Here is a 24109-nt window from a genome sequence, read left to right on the forward strand (position 1 = left end):
AGAAATTTTGGTCATGTTTGATGATTGCATATCTAAAGCAAATGATGTTTCTCCTACATTCTTCACCAAATCATTGGCTAAATTAGCTTATCAATTGTTGTTGTCTCCTTTTGAAATTAGGTTTGATGGATAAATTATGAGCATCAAATCACTTTTGAAGTTAGTTTGAATCTTTTTGCTCGGTTGATGATACATATGCTCGCAATGTGTTGTTTGCTAATGGGGATGAATGTGGGGAATTAGAGGCCGTGGTTTGTTATGTATTAACCGAGTGCAACTTACTACATGTAGGATGTTAGGCACTGAATTTACTTAATATGGTTGGTTTTATGGTTGTGCCATGACTGCTTCCAAGATTCTTGAAAAACAAAAGAAAATTATTATCTAGTCTTCTCATATTGTAATGAAAAGAGGACACTTGTGGTTCGGCCTTTTATTAGGAAGAAAAGGAGGTGAGAACTAATTACAAATAATGAGGGAAATGAGGAGGCGATTCAGTTGTAGGTTATTGAACTTGGAATTGGGTTTAATGGTTTGTCGCCTGGTATCATATGTAACAAAGAAAATCCAGTGAATCCTTTGAAAGCTATGCAATTGGATTTAATAGTTTCATAGTTCCTCTTTTGTGTTCCCGCTATCAAGATTCGCTATAAGCCTATAACCAAATGGCTAAATGTTTTATTTTTCTTATGTTTTTGCAAGAAGAGAGAGGTTAATAAGAAAGTTCTCAAAGTTCCCGGAATAGAGCGTAAGGTAAGACTACTCTAGAAAGTTAACGGTCCATTTAAGTACTTAAAAGGTGATTGTTGCATAATTTTAAGTATTGATGATTGGTAGGCAAGGGATTTAATAAACTATCTAGATACTGTTTTGATCGATATCATATTTAAAATATGGCTCATGGATGATGATTGGTGTATGGTTGTTCGTGCTTTGATATACTATATTTAGCTATAGCATAAATATTTTCCCCAAAAAAAAAAAGGTTGATCCGAGCACTTTTCTCATTACAGTAACATTTTTCCAACACTTCCACATCGCAATGTCCTGATTTGAGCATTACAGTTAGTATTGATGTAGCAGTTCTGTTGTTTCCCAAATGAATATGGTTTTGTTTGTATGTTTGTAATGCTCATTAAAGCTTTTGTTTGTATGGTTATGGTTATTGTTGCATGACCATTGTTCTTTTGAATTTATCACCAAGTTATATGTTTTTACTATTAGGTAACATTTTTTTAAAGAGCATTATGCCTACAAATAATGGGCTTCAAATCACAATTATTTGTACATGTAAATACAATCTGTTAATAATAAATTTGTACATGTAAATGAGATAAAAGTTATATATTTTTATGAAATTATATTACCATTTAAAATGTTATTATCTAGTTTTAAAACTTCAATTTCATTATTAAACTAAATCTTCATTCTTCATTTTATTTATTTTGAAATTAGAAAACCTTAACTAAACTAATCATCAATAAAAAAATTTCAATGATCAAACTTTGAACATGCTTTAAGTAACTAATCAATATATTTATACGATATCATTTTAGGTCAATTAATTTGGGTGATTTTAATTAACTAATCAATATATTTAAATGTCCAAATTATAATGAGTTTAGTTATAATCTAACAAATACCAACCTTCAAATTTTACCTCAATTAATTTTACCTCAATTATACATAATATATTAAAATTTAATATAAGTTTTTGAAGAAATTAAATGCTCATGGATTATAATTAACCTTTTATGCACGCAATACATGTTATTTAAAACAAATGTTAATTGATTCAAACATTATTTTTCCCTATAATGGAAATAATGTTATCTTAATTATAAAATGGATAAATGGACTGAAATTTATTATTGTCTAATTCTATCTTAGATTTTAAGTCAATTACATTATACATAAAATATTCCTCATTCATAATATGATTTCCTATAATACATAAATTATAATTGTGAAAGTGTAAGGAAGTTTTAAAATTAACGATATATAATATGATAAATAAAATTATAGAAATTTTACTTAAAAAGTCAAATTTGGTGTTAAATTAATAAATTCTATAGAATTTGAAATTTTAATAATAATAATTTTTGATGAAAAATGCTAAACATGTATTTTAAACTTGATACTAGAAAGATAAGTAACAATTCTTGTAAAAATAAGTCCTCTTCAAAGTTATATATATTTTACAAAATGAAATTACCATTTAAAATGTTATAAAAGTTATAAAACTTCAATTTCATTATTAAACCAAATCCTCATTCTTCATTTTACTTATTTTGAAATAAGAAAACCTTAATTAAACTAATCATCAGTAATTAAATATACTCTTTCATTATTATTTGGGTGATTGATAAAGAAATGAAATTAAAGTTGCAACGATATCATTTAGTAGATAATTTTTGCTTCGTGTGTTCTAAATTTGTGCTGTTTATTTTATTTGATAATGTGTAATTGCAACTTCAATTCTTTGATAGTGTGTTCTAATTTTAAAATGTTGCAAGAATGGCTCGTCGCCTTTAATTGCACAAAGTGTGAGGCGAAAAGAATTAGTATTCTTTGTGACAATATGGTTGGAAATCAGAGAATCGCGATTTGGTTCTTATTTAGAATGGGTGCCACCTTAGCCTACATAGACCAAGGATTAGGTCCTATACCGTAGATTTTATGCAAAACGGGATTATGTGAATAGGCTTGTATATGCTAGTGACGAGACCAGATTGAACAAGTTAGGATGAATAGAGTGCCTTTTTTAAATTATGTGAGATGTTAGAATCGATAGGGGGATTGAAGTCGACAAGGTTCATGCTTGTTGACGAGCAAGTAGCAATGTTTTTACATATCATCTCCCATCACCTGAAAAATCGAGTTATCAAGCATCACTTTAGAAGGTCCGGGGAAACTGTTAGCAGAGCATTTCATAGTGTTTTAAATGCTGTCATACGCTTGCAAGATGTGTTATTTAAAAACCCGGAGCCAATTACAGCCGATTCTTCTGACACAAGGTGGAAATGGTTTAAGGTATAGGACTAAGTTTTATATATAGCTTCAACAACATTTACTTGATTTAGATTTAAATTAGTATTCTAACTCAAGGTTTTATATCATGTGATATAGAATTGCTTAGGTGTTTTGATGGAACCCACATCAAGATTAGGGTTCCAACAGTTGATAAACCTAGATATCGGACGCGAAAAGGTGACATAGCAACAAATATGCTAGGTGTTTGTACACCTGAGATGCAATTTGTTTATGTTCTTCCTGGTTGGGAAGGTTCAGTTGCTGATGGACGGGTTCTTCGAGATGCCATTAGTAGAAGACATGGATTAAAAGTTCCTCATGGTAAAGTGTATAGTTAGAGGACTTTGATTTATTCATTAAGATCACACTTTGTGTGCTGAATTAATCATTTTTTAATATGAAACTTATTTTATAGGTTGTTATTATCTAGTTGATGCTGGATACACAAATTGTGAGGGATTTCTTGCACCATTTAGAGGACAACGATATCATTTGAACGAGTGGCGTCAGGGTTATCAGCCAAGTTCTCCGCAAGAGTTTTTTAATATGAAACATGCCTCAGCACGTAATGTCATTGAAAGATGCTTTGGCTTATTAAAACTTAGATGGGGAATACTTAGGAGTCCATCGTTCTATCCTGTAAGGGTGCACAATAGAATTATTATTGTATGTTGTTTGCTCCATAATTTTATTCGAACCCATATGAGTAGTGATCCCATTGAAGCGGAGGTGGGAGAAGGATTACCTACAATTAATGTGGTGGATGACGATGAACCGAATATCACAAATATTCATCCATCGGATGCTTGGGCTACTTGGAGGATGGAACTAGCCAACCAAATGTTCGATGAATGGCAAGCATCTAGAAATTAGTTTGTGAAACTTTTGTGAAACTTTTGTATTGATTTTTGTATTGTATTAAACTACGTAAATTATAATATAATTTCTTCTAATTCAAAGATGTGTTATAATTTTAAATTTTTGTGCTATGGAACTTTTGATTCATGATATTCAACTTAATTACTTAGATTTTATAAAGTGTTGACCTTTTGAATCATGATATTAAAATAGTAATTAATATAATTTGTTTTTTTTTGTTCTTAAGATCATTATGTCGTGTTCCGTAATCAAATGCTCAAGCTTCTCGAGGAAGCAAAAGAAAATGGGTTTCGAGGAAGATGCAAGATTAGTTTCAAAGATGGTGGACCCGCACAATGTTGGAACATTTAATGTCGATACGGGTTCAAAGCCGGTTATTTGAACGAGTTGGAAAGAATGCTACAAACGGTTTTACCAAATGCAATGTTGAAGGCGAAACCTAATATTGAATCAAGGATTAGGTTACTTAAAAGGAGTGGTCAATCGCTCACGACATGCTTAATGGCCAAAACAATAGCGGTTTTGGTTGGGACGAGCATAAGCACTCGTTGTTGTCAAGATGCGGTTTGGGAGTCCTATTTAAAGGTAAGATTATTTCAAGTCTTTATTATATTATTTTTACCAAACTTACGACTAATATGATTTCCTCATTTTTTAGAGTCACAAAGAAGCCGCCCAATTCAGATTTCAGACTTTCCTTACTATGACCAAATTTTACTACCATATACGCAAGAGATCGAGCAACGGGAGAGATGCTCAAACAAATTCCGATGTTCTTGAAGAAATACATGCCGATGATGAACGTATTACGATATGAATGAAGAGAGAAACACATTCTATGACTGCGAAGCTGACGTCTCTTTAGATGACATGGATGTTTCTGGTACGGATCCGCGAGGAGATCGAGACCAAGGGGGTTCCTCATCTTCAAACAAGAGAAAGAAGAAATCTGATGCTCGTGATAATGTGTTTTCTTCATTTAATGAGGCTGCCACTTTGTTCGGGGAGAAAATCCAGGCCGTTGGCGATCAAATCAGTAGGAGTTTTGCCTCCGAGGTGGTAGTTCAGCAGAAGTCAGAACAACATATGGAAGAGAGAGCTTCAAATTTATATTCAGCCTTATGGTCAATTGAAGGTTTAACCGACGATCAGCGGTATGATGCATTGAGTAAAATTCGACCATCCAACTCAAATGATCGTTTTCTTTAGTTTACCTTCATTGTCTGATTGGAATGGGTTAGAGATTTCTTTCTTACCATTAAATATCAATGTTCAAACTTTTGATGTTGTAAAACTATATAACATATGGATTTTAATGTACAATTTCATTTTCATCTAACCTTTTCTTAATATAAGTTAATTATGTTTATGCATAATATAATTCTCAAGTTATATATTGATTTTAGTAAATTCATATAAGAACATTTTATTATTAAGAATTTTATGAAATTATATATCACTATATAATTATATTTAATATTAATTATTTTAAATTGTATAAATTCATATAAGAAAATTTTTATTATCAAGAATTTTATGAAATTATATATTATTATTAAATTATATGTAATAATTATTATTTTAAATTATACAAATTCATAAACTATAATCACATTAGTTATAATAATTTTAAATTTTATTAAATCATATATTTTATTAAATCATATTTAATATTAATTATTTGAAATTTTCTTTTATAGTATCATATATTATGATTTGAGTAAATTCATATAAAATATTGATTATTAATAATTTTATTAAATTATATATTTTAATTATAATATATTTAATAATAATTATGTTAATTTATATTTTATAGTATCATATATTATGATTTGAGTAAATTCATATAAGAATTTTGATTATTAAGAATTTTATTAAATTATATATTTTAATTATAATATATTTAATAATAATTATGTTTAAATATGATTAAATTATTTATTATTGATAATAATAATCTTATTAAAATTTAAATAACAATAACAATAATCATTTACCAAAACAAATTTCGCTAAGGGTATTCTAGTCATTTTAATTTTTTCATTATGCTATTACACCTCTATTACACTCAACCAAACATGGATTACTATTACGCTTATTCCATTACATTCAACCAAACAGTTGATTTGCTATTACACAGCTTTTCCATTACACCTCTATTCCATTACACCTCTAATCCAATACAGCGAACCAAACGTGCTGTAAGTGTTTTCAGAAACCCTAGGGTTTCTATGCGCGCCGCACCCCTTCCCTCCTGGTGCCTTTGTAGCGCGCTCGCCGCTCAAAGTCTGACATGCGTCTGTGGCCTTGCACCAAAATGGCAAGGGTCAGCCTTTCTCTCCTCCGTTGACTTTGCCAACGCCTGCAAAAAAGACAGAAAAGAGAGCAAAAATAGCAGAGAAACAGTAGCAAAAGTAAATACATGTATCATTCGACTATAAAAGCCCTAATCGATGTAACATTTTGACAAAAAGAAATATATAAAAAGAACAGAAAACAAATCAAAAAATAGGATACAAACACACAACAAAGGTGATTCTTTTTTTATATCTTTCATTTCAAAAATAAATAAGAAAATAAAAAAGAAACATTTACCTTCGTTGATGTTGCCGTCGTATTCATTCGATTCAAAAGACCGTCAGATCCTTGGGGATCTGCCAAAAGGTTGCTTCGGGGAAACCAAGAACCGAAAGGTTCTCTTGCTTATTTTTGTATTTTGGTGCCTTTTTTTGAATTTTGGTTTCAAATCTGGGTTCTACTCAAAAAAGGAACAAAAAATGGAGTTTTGGCGTTTGCCAGTCACCGTGGACGGCGGAAATGGGTTATTTTAAACAAAAATGGGTTATTTTCTACTTCAGTCCTTCCGCCTTTTTTGTACTTTTCAATCTAGCCCTATCCATGTTTTATATATTTAAAAATTTTCCGCATATTTTTATTTTCATTTCATTTCGGTCCATTACAAAACGGCGCACTCTGAGGACTGGGAATAATTTCGCATCTAATCCCTGCACCTTTGCACTCGTTTTATTTTAGCCCTTCAATCTGCCCTTTCCTTTCTTTATTTTAAAATCTATACCTAAATTCCGTCTAAATTGCAACCTAATCCTTGGTTATTTAATTTCAACCCTTGATATATTTTATATGTTTTGTTTATTTATTTATCTATTTATTATCTTATACTATTTATATATATAAAAAATTGTAATGTTTATTTTTTCTTTATTTAAATACTGGTTGTTCGTATTATTTTATTCTTACTACTATTATTTATTTATTTATCCATTTATATTATTATATTTTTTTATATTTAAAGTAAGATTGTTACATTTTTCTATTTGGACATTTTTACTTATTCATTATTATTGTTTTTATATTATTTTTTGGTCTCGTTTTTACTATTTTGTCATTTCTTTTATCATCCTCGCATTATTTATGTTTAAATTCGTCATGAGGCATCTAGCATTTTTATTTATATTTATTTTGTATTACTTTATTTATTTTATTATTAATACCTCAAAATAATATTCCTATTATTGTTATAATTATATTATTAGTATTATAGTATTCTCTTATTCGCCCATTGTTTATCATCTTACCCATATAATCATTTTAAACTATCTCATTATCGTTATATCATACATTAGGCTTAAGTATTTATTCATTTGTATATTATGCCCGAACACGTTAAAATGCCCGTCTCTATAAGTATCATGTTCGTTTTTGCACGATGAATAAAAAAAATTTTAAAACCGAAACAACGTTCATTATTTTGGAATTAGAAAATCCGTGTTCCTAACTTACGGAATATTGCTTCCTTCTAAAACCAAGATAGTCAAATATTTACTTTTAAACAAAAATGAGATTTGAGTAATCGGTGTTTATTCTCGTTCTTGAGTATTTAAGGCATTGTGTCCTAACTTACGCGGTGTGATCCTTTTTCTCGATTAACTTGAAATAAACCCCTTTTCGTGAAAATGAACTTAGTTAAGTAAGGTTTTAATAAAAGATCGTACTTTAAAATCTCTTCAAATTTTCAATTTTCGATACTAAAGACACCAAACTAGGTATCAATTTTGGGCGTAACGAGGGTGCTAATCCTTCCTTGTGTATAACCGACTCCCGAACCTATTTTTTGGATTTTTGTAGACCGAAAAATATTGTTTTAATAAATCAAACATCTTATTAAAACGATCAAATTACGAGGTGACCTGATCACGCCTCCCAAAAGTGACTGGTGGAGGCTCCCATTGTTCGTTTTTTAAATAAAAATTCGATTTAAAAAAAAAGGTTTCGGCACATAACATATAATAATTTTAAATTCAAATATTATCAAAATACGAAAAAAAATTTACGGATATTAGAATTTACAATCTGATTTATCATCCGAGACAAATCTTTCTCTCAACATCAAATGAGCTTGGGTAAGCTATTATATATGTTAAAATGTGAGATTTATTTAATTAATTGCAATAATTAAAACTAGTGATACACATGCCAACAACATATTAAATATAAAACAATTAATAAAGTTGTTGATCGGATTACTAATCAATCTAAAGAGGGAACGTGTCTTACCATTATTAGTTGGTTGTGAGAATAAGATAAATTTAAGAAAAATAACGAAGTTTTCAAGGCATGTATCAATGCCACTTTCTTAAGGTTGTATTCGTTAAGAGTTATTGGCAAATGAATTTTGATGATACAGTGAAGCTCAATGACTGTCTACGTTTTGCACAAATGGAAACAATCCACTAGTACTAAGCCAAACGTAGCAATGATATCAATTTCTATAAAGAATTTTGCAATAATTCTTTATAGAACAATCTAAGAATATAAAAGATGGTGGGAAAATAGAAAGAAACTTTGTTTCTATGTTTTTTTGGATGTGTCATACAAATGAAATTCAACTCCTATTTATAAGAGGTTTCATGTCTTTAGTAATAAACATAATTATTAAATAAATATCTACTTGAATAATTATGACTATTTATTAATAATTAAATGACATAAATTTTGAATTTAAGAGATATAACCCATGACTATAAATAGTAACAACTTTCGGTTTTGTAAAATTACATTAAAATATAAAATACATTAAAATCACATTACATTAAAATTTTCTAAAATCAAACTTGATCTCAAACTCGTATATTTCAAGGTTTAGTAAAATTGTATCTACGTGAAGCTCGATATTTATGAGTATTGAGCTAAATAAATATAAAATATATTTCAGAAATTAATAAAACTCCATAATTTGGAAAAGAAAAAAGAGAGAGAAAGAAATCAAATACAACAACAATATTTAAATAAAATAAACTCATCTTTTGACCAAAAAAAAATGTTAGTATTGATGGAAAATCTATAAAATAAAATTCATTTTTTTATTCGTTTAAATAAAAAAATTGGGCAAACTTATTTCATAGTCATTGAAACAACGATAGTAACATAGTACTTTGTCCTCTCACACGACAAATGCTCACCCACATGTTGTGCAAATCTTGAGAACAGATCATCAATTATGGTATCTCCAAAATGACTAGCAATCATAGATTCTGTAATTGCTCGTATGCAATTTGCAACATTTCGCCCGCTTTTACTCTTTTTGAGCACGAAATTTTCATTGCAAACATCATCTTCAAAATCCCAATTCACTTCGAAAATTTCTAATTTGTTGAGAACGAAAGACCCTTCTTTTTCGATGATTTCCCTTACTTCTTTGCAAGGGTAATAGTAAGGCACATTGAACGAATCTACATCAGATTCACACACCAATCCCTGCCAACCAAATAGCATCAGTTATGTTTGCAACTATGATAATGTCCGACAGTAATGTATATGTATCGATGTATTTAAGTGAAAGGAAACAACAAACATAATGAACCTCAGCCACCAAGTCGAGCAGTGATTTGGTGAACAAATCCCATATGATACAACAGTCTTTGCTTGTGGGATCAGTAATGCTCCTACCAATGAAGGTAAGCAACATTCGTCCCTCAGTTATCATTTCTTCGGAACGAAAGCGTAAAAATCTCGAGAAATCATTTCGATATTGCTCTGAATAAGCTTTGGAGACATTAGGAGGGCTCGTCTTTGCTATGTATTAATTTCCCTTGTTATCCTCAACTCCTCTTGGTACCTAAAATTCATTCACAATCATATAATTATAGACAATGCTAACGTCGCTATATATATGTAATTAGGGACGGCAAAACACAATCGGTCCATGAATCTCAAAATAATCTATTTTAAATGGAGTGAATTTTAAAATAAATAAATGCAAGGTGAGACGGATTTATTTTTTGATAATGAATATAAAGTAAAATGCATTACAGAAAAAATTTCATATGCTTCGTGTTTTTAAAATATATATATTTAAATATTTGGTTGTTTTTAAAAGAAATGAAAATATTAAAATAATTAGCAAAAATTAAATTAAGGTGAAGCTAGGTTGGATAGGGTTCGATTTTAATCGAAAATATCAACCCATTAGATTTTTTCAATTTTAGTTTAGTCAGGTGGACGGGTTTTATTTTTGTTTAATTGGTTATTCAATCGGTTATTGATTTTTAAATTTCAAAACAGAAACAACTAAGAAATCGATTTATTTAATATTAGTTTAAAATTATTTAAAATATATTTTTTATTTTATAATATATAATAGATATATAACTTTATAAACCTAACCCAATTACCTAAGATTGGTTAACCGAGAAAACCGACCAAACTGACCAAATCAAAGTCAATTTTGTTTGGTCAGTTTTCTCAATTAAAGTTAATCGAGTCGATTTTCTTATGTTAAAGTTGATTAAGTCAGATTAAAAAAAAACAATTGAACCGATTGATTCAATTGATTGCTTTCCTTTAGAATGGGATTTATGTATCCAACATCCATAAAGATAATAGTAATTTTCAAGATTATAAATCGATAGTAAAGCGAGACTAATGATAGAGTAGAATATACCAATTATAAAAAAGTGATGGATTTTACAACATGGTTTGCCTTCCCTATATTATATGCAATTACATTAATTATATATACTAACCTTTGAGAGCCAATGAAGACTGTAAGAAGAATGCACGAAGTGAATGCTCTTGCTCGGAAAAAGCCTTTGGTAAAAGGAACCTGCAACTCCGGCAACGAAACAAGGCTTCCCATTGAATGCAGGAATTGATTTAAACACAGTGTTGAAGTCGTTTTGGGGAAGATCATTAAGGAACACTTGAAGCTTAGGCGATTCCCAATGTGCTTGTCGGCAAACACTAGCGATGATATCCATAACTTCACATGTCGGGAAGAACGTGTTGGGACCCGAAGCACAACCCAAATCAGCCACCTTAATACAAGGAACGTGAACCATCTTGCTCAACATGTCTTTGATGGTGTCCTCTAGGAATGGCCTTGTCTTCAATTGTACTTTTTTCTGAAAAAAAAGAAAAACAAAAACCTGAAAACATTTTTGTTTAATGGATATATGTATATACATATACATACATATATGTATATAAATATTGTTGAAGGGACGATTCTTTCGGAAAAAGTTTTTAAAGTATCGTAAACTAGGCAGTTAATTGATCTCCCAATAATTTCAGATATTGTTTCCAATAAGAATTTTGTCTTTCGTATTGTGCCATAAGCGGGTGTGACTTAAAGAGCCGAGAGTGTCTTGGTTGGTGAACTTGCAAAACTCACTGGACTCCCCCCTTGCATACAAGTCAAATTATTTACATAACTATTATCACGCCCTATACAAGTACTTATCCCATGACTCTTACAAGTCTACCAACAGAAGCACTCTTGGTTCCGTGAACTAGGCTCATCCAGCAACCACTTAAGGCATGCTAACTCTCAACTCAGTTTATTGAAAGATTGATTGACTGCTCAACGGATGACACTTAAAAATTTCTTTCGAAAGAGTCTATCCCTTAACATATATAAAACAGGTATGGAAGAGATAGAGGAAGATACTTGAAGTGAGGAATTATTGGCATAGCTAATTTGTTTGTCTGTGGCATTGGTGCAATAAACATTTGCAGATGATGCCGTAGCCATAGTCTTTGCTTGCTGGATCTGGATATGGAGTCTTCCCATCTGTATTGATCTTATATAAAGACAAGTGATCTGTGTGAAAATGTGATGCAGAGGCCAGAGGAGCATTAGGTCATACACAGATCATGGGTTCAAGTCTATATGTGAAAATCTTTAGTCCTTTAATCGATGTTTCTGTTCCCTGATCCCGCACATTCTAGGATAATGTGCAAACAAACCGTTGCTGGCCCGGATCCTCTCGCCACTTTCCCAAATAGGTATATTAACAATAGGCTTATAACACGAGCACTATTTTTTTATTAAGATATGTTTCAACCACTTGCTCTATTTGGATGCTATTATTTTATAATTTTTTATTCATAGAAAGAAGTTTAGACTGTGTGTTAGTTTTTTTACTCATTATAAATTTGGGATTTAATTTTTTTATTTTTGTTTGAAGGTATTTAATTTTTTATTTTTCTAATTTAAAATATAAATTAATTGCTAACACTCTTAAATTTTTTAATTAAATCCAGGATAAATATATACATAGTAATCCAACGAGTATTTGTTTATTCCAAAATGATATATAAGTGAATTTAAAAGAAAATTTTAGCTGTACTTGCATTGTTGTTTGAGACAGTTTTTCTATTTGCATTGTTATTTGAGACAATTTTTGTATTTGCATTGTTGACAATTTATTGAACCGTGTTTTTCTATTGTGCTAATTATGTGGATGATATCTAGTCCATTAATGGAGATCATATCACTTGGAGAAATATATTTGGAAGATTGGATTGAATCGGATCATCCCATTTTTTAATCCCTTGGATCGTGGATATTTGATTGAGTTGGAACACTGCATTTTTAGCTACCAAGAGTTCATGTTTACTTTGCTCATTATTATTATATTGTATTTGCTTATCTTAATGTTGTTTTTGGATTAAAATAGGTCTTTTATGTTAGCAACTCTTGAAATATTCTATATAATTGAGGGACTTGTATATGTTATCGTACTAAGAGATATAGCACTTAATCTATTTAAGTGAGGAACTTTATGTTGTAAGTGCATTTTTTTAGTAAAATTTTATTGTGTTGTAGTTTTACTTGTTGACTTCACAACGGTGAATTTAGTAGTGAGAGCATTATTTTCCAAGGTATAAAGGTGAGAAAATTGTAAAAAGTGTGTGATAGATTTAGGATAACTTATTGTAAGTATTGAAGATAGTAAATATTTTTCACTGAACTAAGCTCCACAAATATAAAAAAACTGTCACCTGTTTATTTTCTGTTTTACGTAATGCTTAAAGGAATGCCCACACCTCAATGAAACCTTCCAAGCACATAGCTTATAGCTCCTCAATTGTTTTAAAGCTTCAAACATATCTTTCTCCCAACGCCAATTGGGATTTGAAACAATACAATTCTTACTTAACGACAAAATTATATAAATGTGACATTTATTTTTATACATTATTATTTTATAATTTTACATATAATTAACAAATCTTTAAAAAATAAGGGTATTATTTTATACACTGTTAGCGGAGTTTTAAGACTCCACAAGTAAGGTCAAGAGATTAACAAGAATTTTATAATAGTATAATAAAGTATTAAAAATAAATATTTTAAAAAAGTACATGTTAATTTTTAAGGCTACTTGTAGAATAAAAAGTATATATTATGAGTGTACCAAATACTCACCCGAAAAATACAATTCATAAAAGTATTTTTTTAACACATTATATGTTCTAATTAAATCTGCTTATTTTGACACAATGCCTAGAACTACTCATAGCCCCTCCTCAACTCATAAATAGGAGGATAATATGCTTCAGCGCATTCGAACCCACGTCTGCTTGTATTGACAACAATATTCATGCCAATCGAGTGAAGACTCAATCCACATTAATAAAAATATTGTTAAATATAAATTTTAAAACATTTAAAGGAAATAAAGTATTGCTTTTTTGGATCTATCAATATATTACACGATGATCTATAGATTTTATACTATTGCATCTAACATTGGAACTATCAACAATATCATGAAATATTCTCTAATTAAATTTTGTGTATTTTAACCAATTTGCTATAATTTAAGGTCTAATTGGAAATTTCGTTATTTAGATTTACATATTATAAAATCTCGTTAATATTAAGAATATTAATTAAAGTAAATAAAAAATAGATATGGGGGCAAAATAAAATGTACGACCAATAGAATATTTAAAACAAGTTGACTGAAATTCTTAATTAGTGGCAATGGCATGTGTGAATATTCCAATTTATATGATGCATTGTCTTAAGACCCTAAAGTAGATTGGTTTCTAGGGGCGAAGTCAAAAAAAATTTTTAGGGGTCGAAATTAAATTGTAATTTTTACGATAGTAAAAATATAATTTAACCATTTGAATAGCCTATATTTTTTAATTTTTAAAGAATTAAATCAAATTTTTATTATTTTTAAGGGGGAAAGTGTAATTTTACCTTTACTAATATAAAAATTTTAAAAAATTAAATAGAAAATTTTCTATTTTAGGGGGGGTCGAGGCCCCTGCCAACCCCCTAGCCCCTGCTAGTAGGGGAAAAAATCATTGGATGAGTTGATTCAACTTAGCCAATATGAAAGGGGAGGAGGTAAAGGTTTTTTTTTTTAAAGGATTTGTACACTAAATTAATTTTATTGCTAAAATCATTAAAAATTTAAATCTAATAATGTTAGTAATTATTTTTTATCAAATCAATGTTAAAATTCAAATTAAAAAGTTAACATAGTTACTTTTGAGTATTGAAATATGTAATTTTATCAAATACAAGTACTAAATTGAACCAAAATATAATATAGATACCACGTTAGAAAAAGTGTCAAACTTGAGTACCAAATTATATATTAAGCCTAAAAGAAACTTTAAAATACTTGTATGATTATTTTTCTTCCTTTTTTTAAACAAAAGAGTGACGTTCCATAAAAATTACTACAGAGTGTAACGTAATTTTAAAATATTCCTATTTTAAAATACTTGTTATATACTCAAAAGATATATAAGGATGAGTATGTTAACACCCATCAATTTGTTACCTTTATGAACCTTATGACGCTCCGATCAATCATATTACTTCGCCTCCAAAAGTACTTCTAGTTGACACCACCACCCGTATCTATGGAGTAGAGTACTTGATGATTAAGACCCACAGTTTTTAATTCTTTTTAACTAATAAGTGTCAAAAGTAATATATTTTAGCCTCATTTTCAGTGCATAATTTGATACTCTTAATCCTTTATATTCATGTTTTGATGCTTAATAGGGCATTTGAGAGCACTAAGAGTGAAAAATGGTGAAAATTAGAACATTGGAGCATCCTGGAAGCTATACACATGTAGCAAATTTTCACACAGGCAATCCATATAGTTGGGTGTCCAAGGTGTGTCGATCTCAGAAACTGTGTGCCCTAATGGCTGAAAGTTGTGATTTTGAGAGTTTTTAGCACTTTAAGGGGATATAAATAGGGAAATAAAAGGGAAGAGAGGCAGCCACCAAGGGAGAGCACGAAACTTACCTTTAGAACACCATTGAAGCTAATTTCCAAGCAATTTTCCACCAAGATTCAAGAGTCCAAGTTGATTTTTAAGGCAACTATCATGGATTTCTTTTATTATAGTGGTTATATTGTATATTTTGTGTTTACTCTTGTCATTATGAACTACTTTTTTTAATACCTAAGGGAGATGGACCCTAGGATGGATTCTATTAATATTTGATTTTTATTTTTATGCAATAAAATCTTAGTCTCTTTGTTTTCAATTATGAATGGTTTATTATTCTTGGGTTAATAATTCTAGAGTGTTAATCCATGTTTAATGTCCATAAGTCTGAGGTTGAATAGACTCTTCTTGTGATTAGATCTTACATAATTGAATGGAGTTGCATGCAACCTTAGAAATATACGACAACATAAATCTACCGGATTAGAGTCAAATCTAATAAGATGACCCATAGAGTGAATTAATGCGATAATAAGAGTTTTAATTAGAAAGAAATTTCAATTAATCAACCTAGAGTTAGTTGCTCTTATGTTCAAAAGAGATGTTAGCATAAATTAAGGATTTCTATGGATCAAAGAGTTAAGAAAATAAATTGTATAAATTAGATTGAGAATTATAGCTGAAACCTAGGCGGATTCTTACCTAAGTATTGCTTTGTTACTTGGTTAATACTTGATTGCATTTGTGTTTCATTCTTTTGTGCATTCCTTATTTAATTTATCTAGTTTGATTTAATCTTAATCAACCTTTCAATTATTAGGTTAAATAATAGAAATGTGGTAATTACTTGTAATTGTAGTCTTCGAAAGAACGATATCTATGCTCACCATAGTTACACTGTTAATTGATAAGTGCAATTGCGTTAGTCAATTTATTAATTAGTTCAATGGACATCGCTAACTTTTGTTATTTACATAAAGTATTATGAGATGTATAATAAAGTGAGATTTTAATTGAATCGTAAAGTATGTTGAAAATTATATTGTTTGCTAATGGTGTGTGGGGCAATGGTTTACTTGTGCTAGTGGTGCGTGAATTGTGATTACTTAAAAGTTCTTGGCTAATATACTAAGAAACCATTAAACGACTAAAATTTATTTAGAAAAGCCTCTAACTTATGATTTTTACTCATAAAAGTTCTCGACTTTAATATTAAAGTAAAAATATTTTGAACTTTAGGCTCTTATCTTAATTTCCTACTAATGCAATAAAAATTCTATACACTTTAACATCAACATGAAATTCAAATTATATCTTCTTCTTTTTTTAACAAAAACAATGAATGTTTAGAAATATAATATGCGTCAGTGTACTCAAACCTAAGTCCTCCTGCATTGGGGATAATGCCCATGCCAATCAAGCTAAGACTCACTTGAATATTAAATATATTTTAATTGCTACTTATATTAAACATAAAACTACTAGGCAACTATTGCACATTTTCCTACCATTATTAACTTCCTTAGTTAACACTAGTCTAATAAGTACATTTTACGTCGACTTCATTGGCTAGCTATCAAGTAGTTGGTCGGTCTTTAGAACTTGTTATGATACCAAAAAACGCATTTGCTACCACCACCACCACCAACGTCAGGCTCGACGTAAAGGCACTCTTTTGCCTTCCTCCACATTGCCTTGTAAATCAGTGTCCCGTCAAACGGAAATGACACACCAGGACCATGACGATCCGCCAGATTTGACGTTCGAACAACCGACGATAGGCTATCATACTCACGGTTATAACGGAAAAAGCACCTCTGGGCTAAATGCCCAAACCACCCGCAGATCTGACATTGTATGCAGGATCGAAACCCTCTCCCGCGACCTTCAGACGGGGAACGACCACCACAGACAGAGCCCACCAGAGCCGACGATGGAATAGTTTCCAAAAGATTGGCATGAAGAGGCACGTCCTGTACCGCACGCACCTAGCGGCTCTCATACTCGAGTAACACGTCGATGAGACGTTGAAGTGGCAGAGGCTCCGACGAGAACGATGCTAAGGTAAGGACGGCATTGAACTCCGGAGGTAAGCCCACAAGTACTATTTCGACCTTCTCTGCCTCTGAGATCCGAGATCCAGAAGCCTCTATCAATGTACTTGTATTTTGAATACTCGCTACATATTCCTTGACGGAGAGACTACCTTTTTTAAGTGAGTGAAGATCGTGACGAATGCAAGATAGCTTCGTACCTACAACTGCAATGAAGAGACGAGTGGCGGTATTCCACACATTACGCGCCATTTGAGCTTCTGTAAAAGAAGATATGAGTGAGGGATTAATTATAGAGAGTAACCAGAAAGCAAGTAACTTGTCCTGTTGAACGAACGTAGAGGCATCCAGATTCAGAATAAGCGAGCCCTCCGGAGACTGCACAAAGTGCGGTGGAGCAGGTAACGTTCCATCCAAAAAATTTGTTAACTCGTATCCTTCGATGATCAACCGAACATGCTGCTGCCATTAAACAAAAGTACCTTCATCCAACTTGACAGTCTCATGGCGGGGAAATGATTAGACGAGCCTAGCACCAGTGAATGTCGGACGTCCATGTTTGACGGAGGCAGAATCTGCGGAAGCTGTGGTGGTCATGGAAGCAGACTAAGAACAGGTCTCCAGCACCTCAGGCGACTGATACCATGTTAACACCTACGGTGAGTTGCTAATGTATTGAGTAATGAAAGAATTCTTTGTATCAAGTCTTGTATATCAAGTTCGTACATTATAACAATGGTATTTATAGAATATACGAGTAACTTCTATTACGAACAGCTTAATTGCTTGAATAACAAACTAACAGCTAATAGGCTAGCTCAATAACAAAGTTAGCTAGCACAGTTCTTATCTATACTCTTAACTCTTAACAAAGTTAGCAACACAAGGAAGGCATGCACAATAAGTAGAGGTACCCCATAAGTGCATAAAAGCCAAGCCAGCCCTTTTGTTGCAGTAATCTTATAAAGTACATAAATTACCGTAAATATACTAGCATCGGAGATGTAAACTTGTAGCCTCTCGCAATCAGAGAAAATGGGGCCATTATAGTGGGAAGCTAATCGATCATAGTATCGACCCGAAACGTTGAAGGCTAAGTACATAGGCCAACCAAGAGTCAATGTGACTACAAGAGATAGAACTCGACCGGGTGGATTGTTGAAGTATTTCGCAAAGCATGATAATTTAGACTTGGGTTTGGGCACGAATACTTTGTCACGCTCCATAGAACCGGTGTTCGAGTGGTAACGGCGGTGACTGATTTTCCACGAGAAGTACGGGACTAAAAGGGTGGAGTGAAGGATCAACCCGACGGTGTTGTCAACCCATTGGTAGTCACTGAAAGCGTGGTGACCGCACTCGTGTGCGATGACCCAAACACCGGTGAGGATGCAACCTTGGAGAACCCAATAGACAGGCCAAGCAATGTAGGAAAAGGGATGTGGGAGAAAGTGAATATGATGTTGCAATGTAGTAAAAGAGAGAGGCTAAGCATAGGTCATGGACCACGTAGGAGAAGGATCGAAGGAGGGAGCGACGAAAACAGTGGGGCAGAATGGCTTGCTTGATCTGACTGAGCGTAAACGGAGGCTTCTTGATCGAAACTCGATTGACCCAACCTCGGTTTTCCTTATTCTTTTTACCGTGAACTACCATCCTACCACCGACACCCATTTTGTTGGGTGGACATGCCAGAATCAAAATTAATTATAATAAAATAATGAAACATTTATTAGATATAAACAATAAATTTGAAGCAATTTTCAGACTTAATTTCTGAAAAATGTCATTTTTTAAAAAAATTATTAGATTAAGTTATTTTTTTGAAAAATTACAGAATTAGGCAAAATAATGAAAACACTTCTAATTATAAGCGTTTTTAACGGATTTGCAAGAAAACGTTTCCAGCTGAAAGCGTTTTCAATGGATTGACAAAAAAAATGATTCCAACTGAAAGCGTTTTCTACCTCCAATATCTTTTTTTTTGTGTCATTTCTTGTGAAAATAAAATTACAAAATAAATCTTTTTATAGACTTCAAGTCTTATATCCCTTATTTTCTTAAGCGATGAAGGATATAAATCTATATAAACTCATGATCCATTTGCGTTTGTTACTAAATAATGTAAGATTGCTTACTCTTTTAACTAACAACATAATATTAAAGGCTACATTTAATTTTTTTAAATTAAAGACAACTTTTACAACACTAAACTCTAACAAAATATATTTGGTTGTACACAATTTTGTCTTTAACTTTTAAGAATTAAATGTAACCTTTAATCTTATGTTGTTAGTTAAAAATAAGAAATCTCTCATTGTTTAGGAAAAATTGTAAATAGATTATGAGTTTATATAAATGCATATCTCACATCGCTTAATAAAACTAAGGAAATGAGACTTTGGTCTATATAAATACATGCTTTGTAAGTTTTGTTTTCATAAGAGGTGACATTAAAAAATAATAATAAATAAATAAATAAAATATTGGGAGGCAGAAAGTGTTCTAGCCGGAAGCGTTTTTCTACAAATCTTTGGAAGCGTTTTTGTTATTTCGGCCTAAATCCGTAATTTTTTGAAAAAAAAAAAGACTTAATCTGATATATTTTTTAAAAATTTTGATATTTTTAAGTAATTCAGTCGCTTCTTTCTTCAGGCTTAAGAAAACATTATAAGTAAACAAATAAATTTTGATCCATGAAAAAGGAAAGGCCTTAAAAAGCTTTCTGCATGGCAAATTAATTCTTCTTCTTCTTCTATTTTCAAAAGCTCGGTTACTAAGAAGATACACCAGTCATCATTTACTCAAATTTATCGCTTCAATGCAAAATTAACAAGAAAAACATGAAATGGGAAAAAATTGAAGGAAATTAAAGAGAAAAGTACCTTTAAAGAAAGCAATTTAACGCCTGGTGATTAAAGAAGGCGTGTTGGTTTTGGGCGAGTGGAGTGGAGCGAAGGGGGGTTTTGAAATAGAGGAGTGGTGGATTTGAGGCGTTTTGGTAAGATGCTACGTGTTGGGAAGCAAGACCAGAATCAGTGGGGATGGGGGTCTTTTCCCTTTTTTTTTTTATTCTGATGATTCTTGCTTTCATATCATCATCAACCCACCTCATCTCTCTTTTCTTCTTGGTATCTCCCAAACACCTGTTACAATCATAAGGACTTCATAGAGGAATGAAAGGTGTTGATGAGGACTAAATGTAACACTCATCACTTGACCCGATCGTCGAGTTTGAGTTACGAGATGATATAACCGTTCCTAGAGTAAATACGGGCAATTAATATTTAAATTAAATATAAACCATATAATCATAATCAATTCAGTTTATAATCACCAACTACGACCTTTCACAGGTTTTATATAAGTCTACGTATGCTCTAGAATCAACTCAGAATTGAATAAAGACTATTTTACAACATTTTCAAATTTTTAGGTCAAGCATTACCTAATTCATATTCTAATTGTTACATACCAAATATTTTATACCACTCAACATTTGCCACAAACATCACACATCATATGAATTAGAAGGTGACCATTTTCTGATTTGTGTGTGTCATCCTTGTGCAAAGGCCATGCTAACATCATCTATATCGTTCCAATTTTATCGAATGTTAAAAAAAAAATTTAAGTTGAAGTTTAGTTTGACTTGACCAGTTTAAAAATTAAAAAATTTATTTTTATTTAAATTTAGATACAAATATATATTAAAAGGAATTTTTTATATATTTTTTAGTCATTTAATAGTAAATCGGTCTGGTCAGACCAGCGTAAAGTTGAAAATACTAAATTGCTCAAAAATAGACTAGGTTGAGTTGGTTTAATTAAGCAATTCAATTCATCTTGAGTCGAGTTTTAATTTATAATTTTTTAATTTTAGATCAACTGAGTTCAATAAATGATGATGAAACAAACCTTTGGGCGATCCAAAGTGAGTGAACCAACACCAAACAAATTTAAGTTTAATTATGATTATAATCCATGTACTTTTTGTGCATCTAAAATTTAATCTTTGATCTATTTTAGTAGCGTCCATAAAACATTATAGCACATGCACATTTTTTTTTCTACCATATAGTTTATTAATACAACACTTAATACATAAAACTACTAGGCAACTATTCCACATTTTCCTACCATTATTAACTTCCCTAGTTAACACTAGTCTAATAAGTACGTTTTACGTCGATTTTACCGGCCAGCTATCAGGCAGTTGGTCGGTCTTTAGAACTTGTTACGATACCAAAAAACACCTTTGCTACCACCACCACCAACGTCAGCCTCGACGTAAAGGCACTCTTTTGCCTCCCTCCACATTGCCTTATAAATCGGTGTCCCGTCGAAAGGATAATACTTGCCGAGTATCGGTTTGATTGCTTTAGTGGCCTCCATTGCATGATAATGTGGCATCGTTGAGAAGAGGTGATGAGCCACATGCGTATCGGTGATGTTATGGAACACTTTGTTCAACACCCCGTAATCTCGATCAATCGTCGACAATGCTCCTCGAAACCAATCCCATTCAGACGAGTCGTAATGCGGCAATGCCGAGTGAGTATGTTGCAAGTAGGTGATCAACACAAGGAAGGCATTCACAATAAGTAGAGGTACCCCATAAGTGCATAAAAGCCAAGCCAGCCCTTTTGTTGCAGCAATCTTATAAAGTACATAAATTACCGCAACTATACCAGCATCGGAGATGTAAACTTGTAGCCTCTCGCGTTCGGAGTAAATGGGGCCATAAGGGTTATAGTGGGAAGCTAATCGATCATAGTATCGACCCGAAACGTTGAAGGCTAAGTACATAGGCCAACCAAGAGTCAATGTGACTACAAGAGAGAGAACTCGACCGGGTGGATTGTTGAAGTATTTCGCAAAGCATGATAATTTAGACTTGGGTTTGGGCACGAATACTTCGTCACGCTCCATGGAACCGGTGTTCGAGTGGTGACGGCGGTGACTGATTTTCCACGAGAAGTACGGGACTAAAAGGGCGGAGTGAAGGATCAACCCGACGGTGTCGTCAACCCATTGGTAGTCACTGAAAGCGTGGTGACCGCACTCGTGTGCAATGACCCAAACACCGGTGAGGATGCAACCTTGGAGAACCCAATAGACAGGCCAAGCAATGTAGGAAAAGGGTTGTGGGAGAAAGTGAAAATATGATGCTGCAATGTAATAAAAGAGAGAGGCTAAGCATAGGTCATGGACCACGTAGGAGAAGGATCGAAGGAGGGAGCGGCGAAAACAGTGGGGCGGAATGGCTTGCTTGATCTGACCGAGCGTAAACGGAGGCTTCTCGATCGGAACTCGATTGACCGAGCCTCGATTTTCCTCCTTTATACCGTCAATTGGCATCCTACCACCGGCACCCATTTTGCTGGCTGGACACGCAAGAAGCAAAACTAACTACAATAACTTTTGTTTTCCAAAATTAAGCAACCATTTATTAGATATAAACAATAAATTTGAAGAAATTTTCGTGTTGGAAAGTATTTTTTCTGAATTCTCTAAAGCAATTTTAAAAAGAAAATAGAGAGAGAAAAAATGAAGAAAAGGCCAAAAGTATATTTAATTCTGTCTCAAGATTCAAGGTAGTTTTGAGCGAAACAAGCCACTGGAAAATACTGGCAAAAGGTGACATCTTCGGTGCATGCAGGAACTTCATCAGATATAAAATAAATAAAGGTTAAAATATACTATAACTTCCTATACTTTTTGCAAATTTACAATTTAATCCTTATACTTTTCAAATTTTAATTTTAACCATTAATATTGTAATTTTTTAGTTAAATTTATCGTAAAGTAATTAAGAAAGTGTTAACTGTTAGATTTAAATTTTAAATTCTAAAATGTAGAGAAGTCTCTATACTCTTTGAAAATTTGAAATTTAATCCTTTTACTAAAAATTTGAAATTTAATCTCAAGTGCAAGTGTTAACTTTTTTTTTAATTTGATGTGTGAAATTTTAAAATTAAAAATACTCAATTACTTATAATAATTTAATTTAATGAAACGTATATTTTAAAATCTAAAAAAGTAAAAATTTAAATTTTAAAAGTAAAAGAATCAAATTTTAAATTTACGAAAAATATGAAAATTTATTGCATATTTTACCAAAAACAAATCACAAGTTCTTGCTTTAAAAATGTTTAAAATATATGAATAAACGATGAAGCTCTCTGGTATTTGGGATTTAAAACTCTCAAAATTGAAAGAACAGTATAAGTAAACAAATAAATTTTGATCTAAGGAAAAGAAAAGCCTTAAAAAGCTTTTTGCATGGCGAAATTCTTCTTCTTCTTTCACTTGATATTAAAAAAAAATGCTAGTATTTTCAGAAGGTCAGTTACTAAGAAGATATACCAAACATCATTCACTCAAATTTATCACTTCAATGCAAAATTAACAAGAAAAACATGAAATGGAAAAAAATGAAGGAAATTAAAGAGAAATGTACCTTTAAAGAAAGCAGTTTAACGCCAGGTGATGAAACACGAGGCAAAGAAGGCGTGTTGGTTTTGGGCGAGTGGTATGGAGCGGAGGGGGAGCTTAATCCAAGTGGTTTTGAAATAAATAGAGGAGCAGTGGATTTGAGGCGTTATGGTGAGATGCTACGTGTTG

The 24109-nt window shown here is 31.7% G+C and overlaps 3 protein-coding genes, 1 non-coding gene and 2 pseudogenes across 5 annotated transcripts; 1 reads left to right on the forward strand and 5 right to left on the reverse strand.

The window, feature by feature from the left end:
* Positions 1–3155: 3155 nt before the first annotated feature.
* LOC128035888 (protein ALP1-like) lies at positions 3156–3915 on the forward strand. Its single transcript, XM_052625904.1, has 2 exons — positions 3156–3354; positions 3449–3915. The coding sequence occupies exons 1-2, from the start codon at positions 3228–3230 to the stop codon at positions 3904–3906; spliced, it is 585 nt and encodes a 194-aa protein (XP_052481864.1). The 5' UTR covers positions 3156–3227; the 3' UTR covers positions 3907–3915.
* Positions 3916–9278: 5363 nt separating this feature from the next.
* On the reverse strand, positions 9279–12004 carry LOC105783315 (probable methyltransferase TCM_000331; annotated as a pseudogene).
* A 5200-nt stretch (positions 12005–17204) lies between these two features.
* On the reverse strand, positions 17205–18123 carry LOC128035951 (uncharacterized). The gene is made up of 2 exons (XM_052626184.1): positions 17787–18123; positions 17205–17688 (listed from the first exon to the last, which is right to left on the reverse strand). The coding sequence occupies exons 1-2, from the start codon at positions 17827–17829 to the stop codon at positions 17417–17419; spliced, it is 315 nt and encodes a 104-aa protein (XP_052482144.1). The 5' UTR covers positions 17830–18123; the 3' UTR covers positions 17205–17416.
* A 126-nt stretch (positions 18124–18249) lies between these two features.
* Positions 18250–19156, reverse strand: LOC105783317 (delta(12)-acyl-lipid-desaturase-like; annotated as a pseudogene).
* A 1854-nt stretch (positions 19157–21010) lies between these two features.
* Positions 21011–21116, reverse strand: LOC128036318 (U6 spliceosomal RNA). The gene has a single exon (XR_008193116.1). It is a non-coding gene; the product is annotated as a U6 spliceosomal RNA (small nuclear RNA).
* Positions 21117–21516: 400 nt separating this feature from the next.
* Positions 21517–24109, reverse strand: LOC105783314 (delta(12)-fatty-acid desaturase FAD2). Of its 2 annotated transcripts, none has more exons than XM_012608699.2 (2): positions 23946–24109; positions 21517–22903 (listed from the first exon to the last, which is right to left on the reverse strand). In XM_012608699.2, exon 2 carries the CDS (start codon positions 22859–22861, stop codon positions 21710–21712), a length of 1152 nt encoding a protein of 383 aa, XP_012464153.1. In that variant the 5' UTR covers positions 22862–22903; positions 23946–24109; the 3' UTR covers positions 21517–21709. The 2 variants fall into 2 exon arrangements, with proteins under 2 accessions (XP_012464153.1, XP_012464152.1); XM_012608698.2 differs by having other exon boundaries at positions 21517–22869; positions 23946–24106.

This window comes from Gossypium raimondii, chromosome 13 (genome assembly GCF_025698545.1).
Source record: "Gossypium raimondii isolate GPD5lz chromosome 13, ASM2569854v1, whole genome shotgun sequence".
Classification (NCBI taxonomy): Eukaryota; Viridiplantae; Streptophyta; class Magnoliopsida; order Malvales; family Malvaceae; genus Gossypium; species Gossypium raimondii.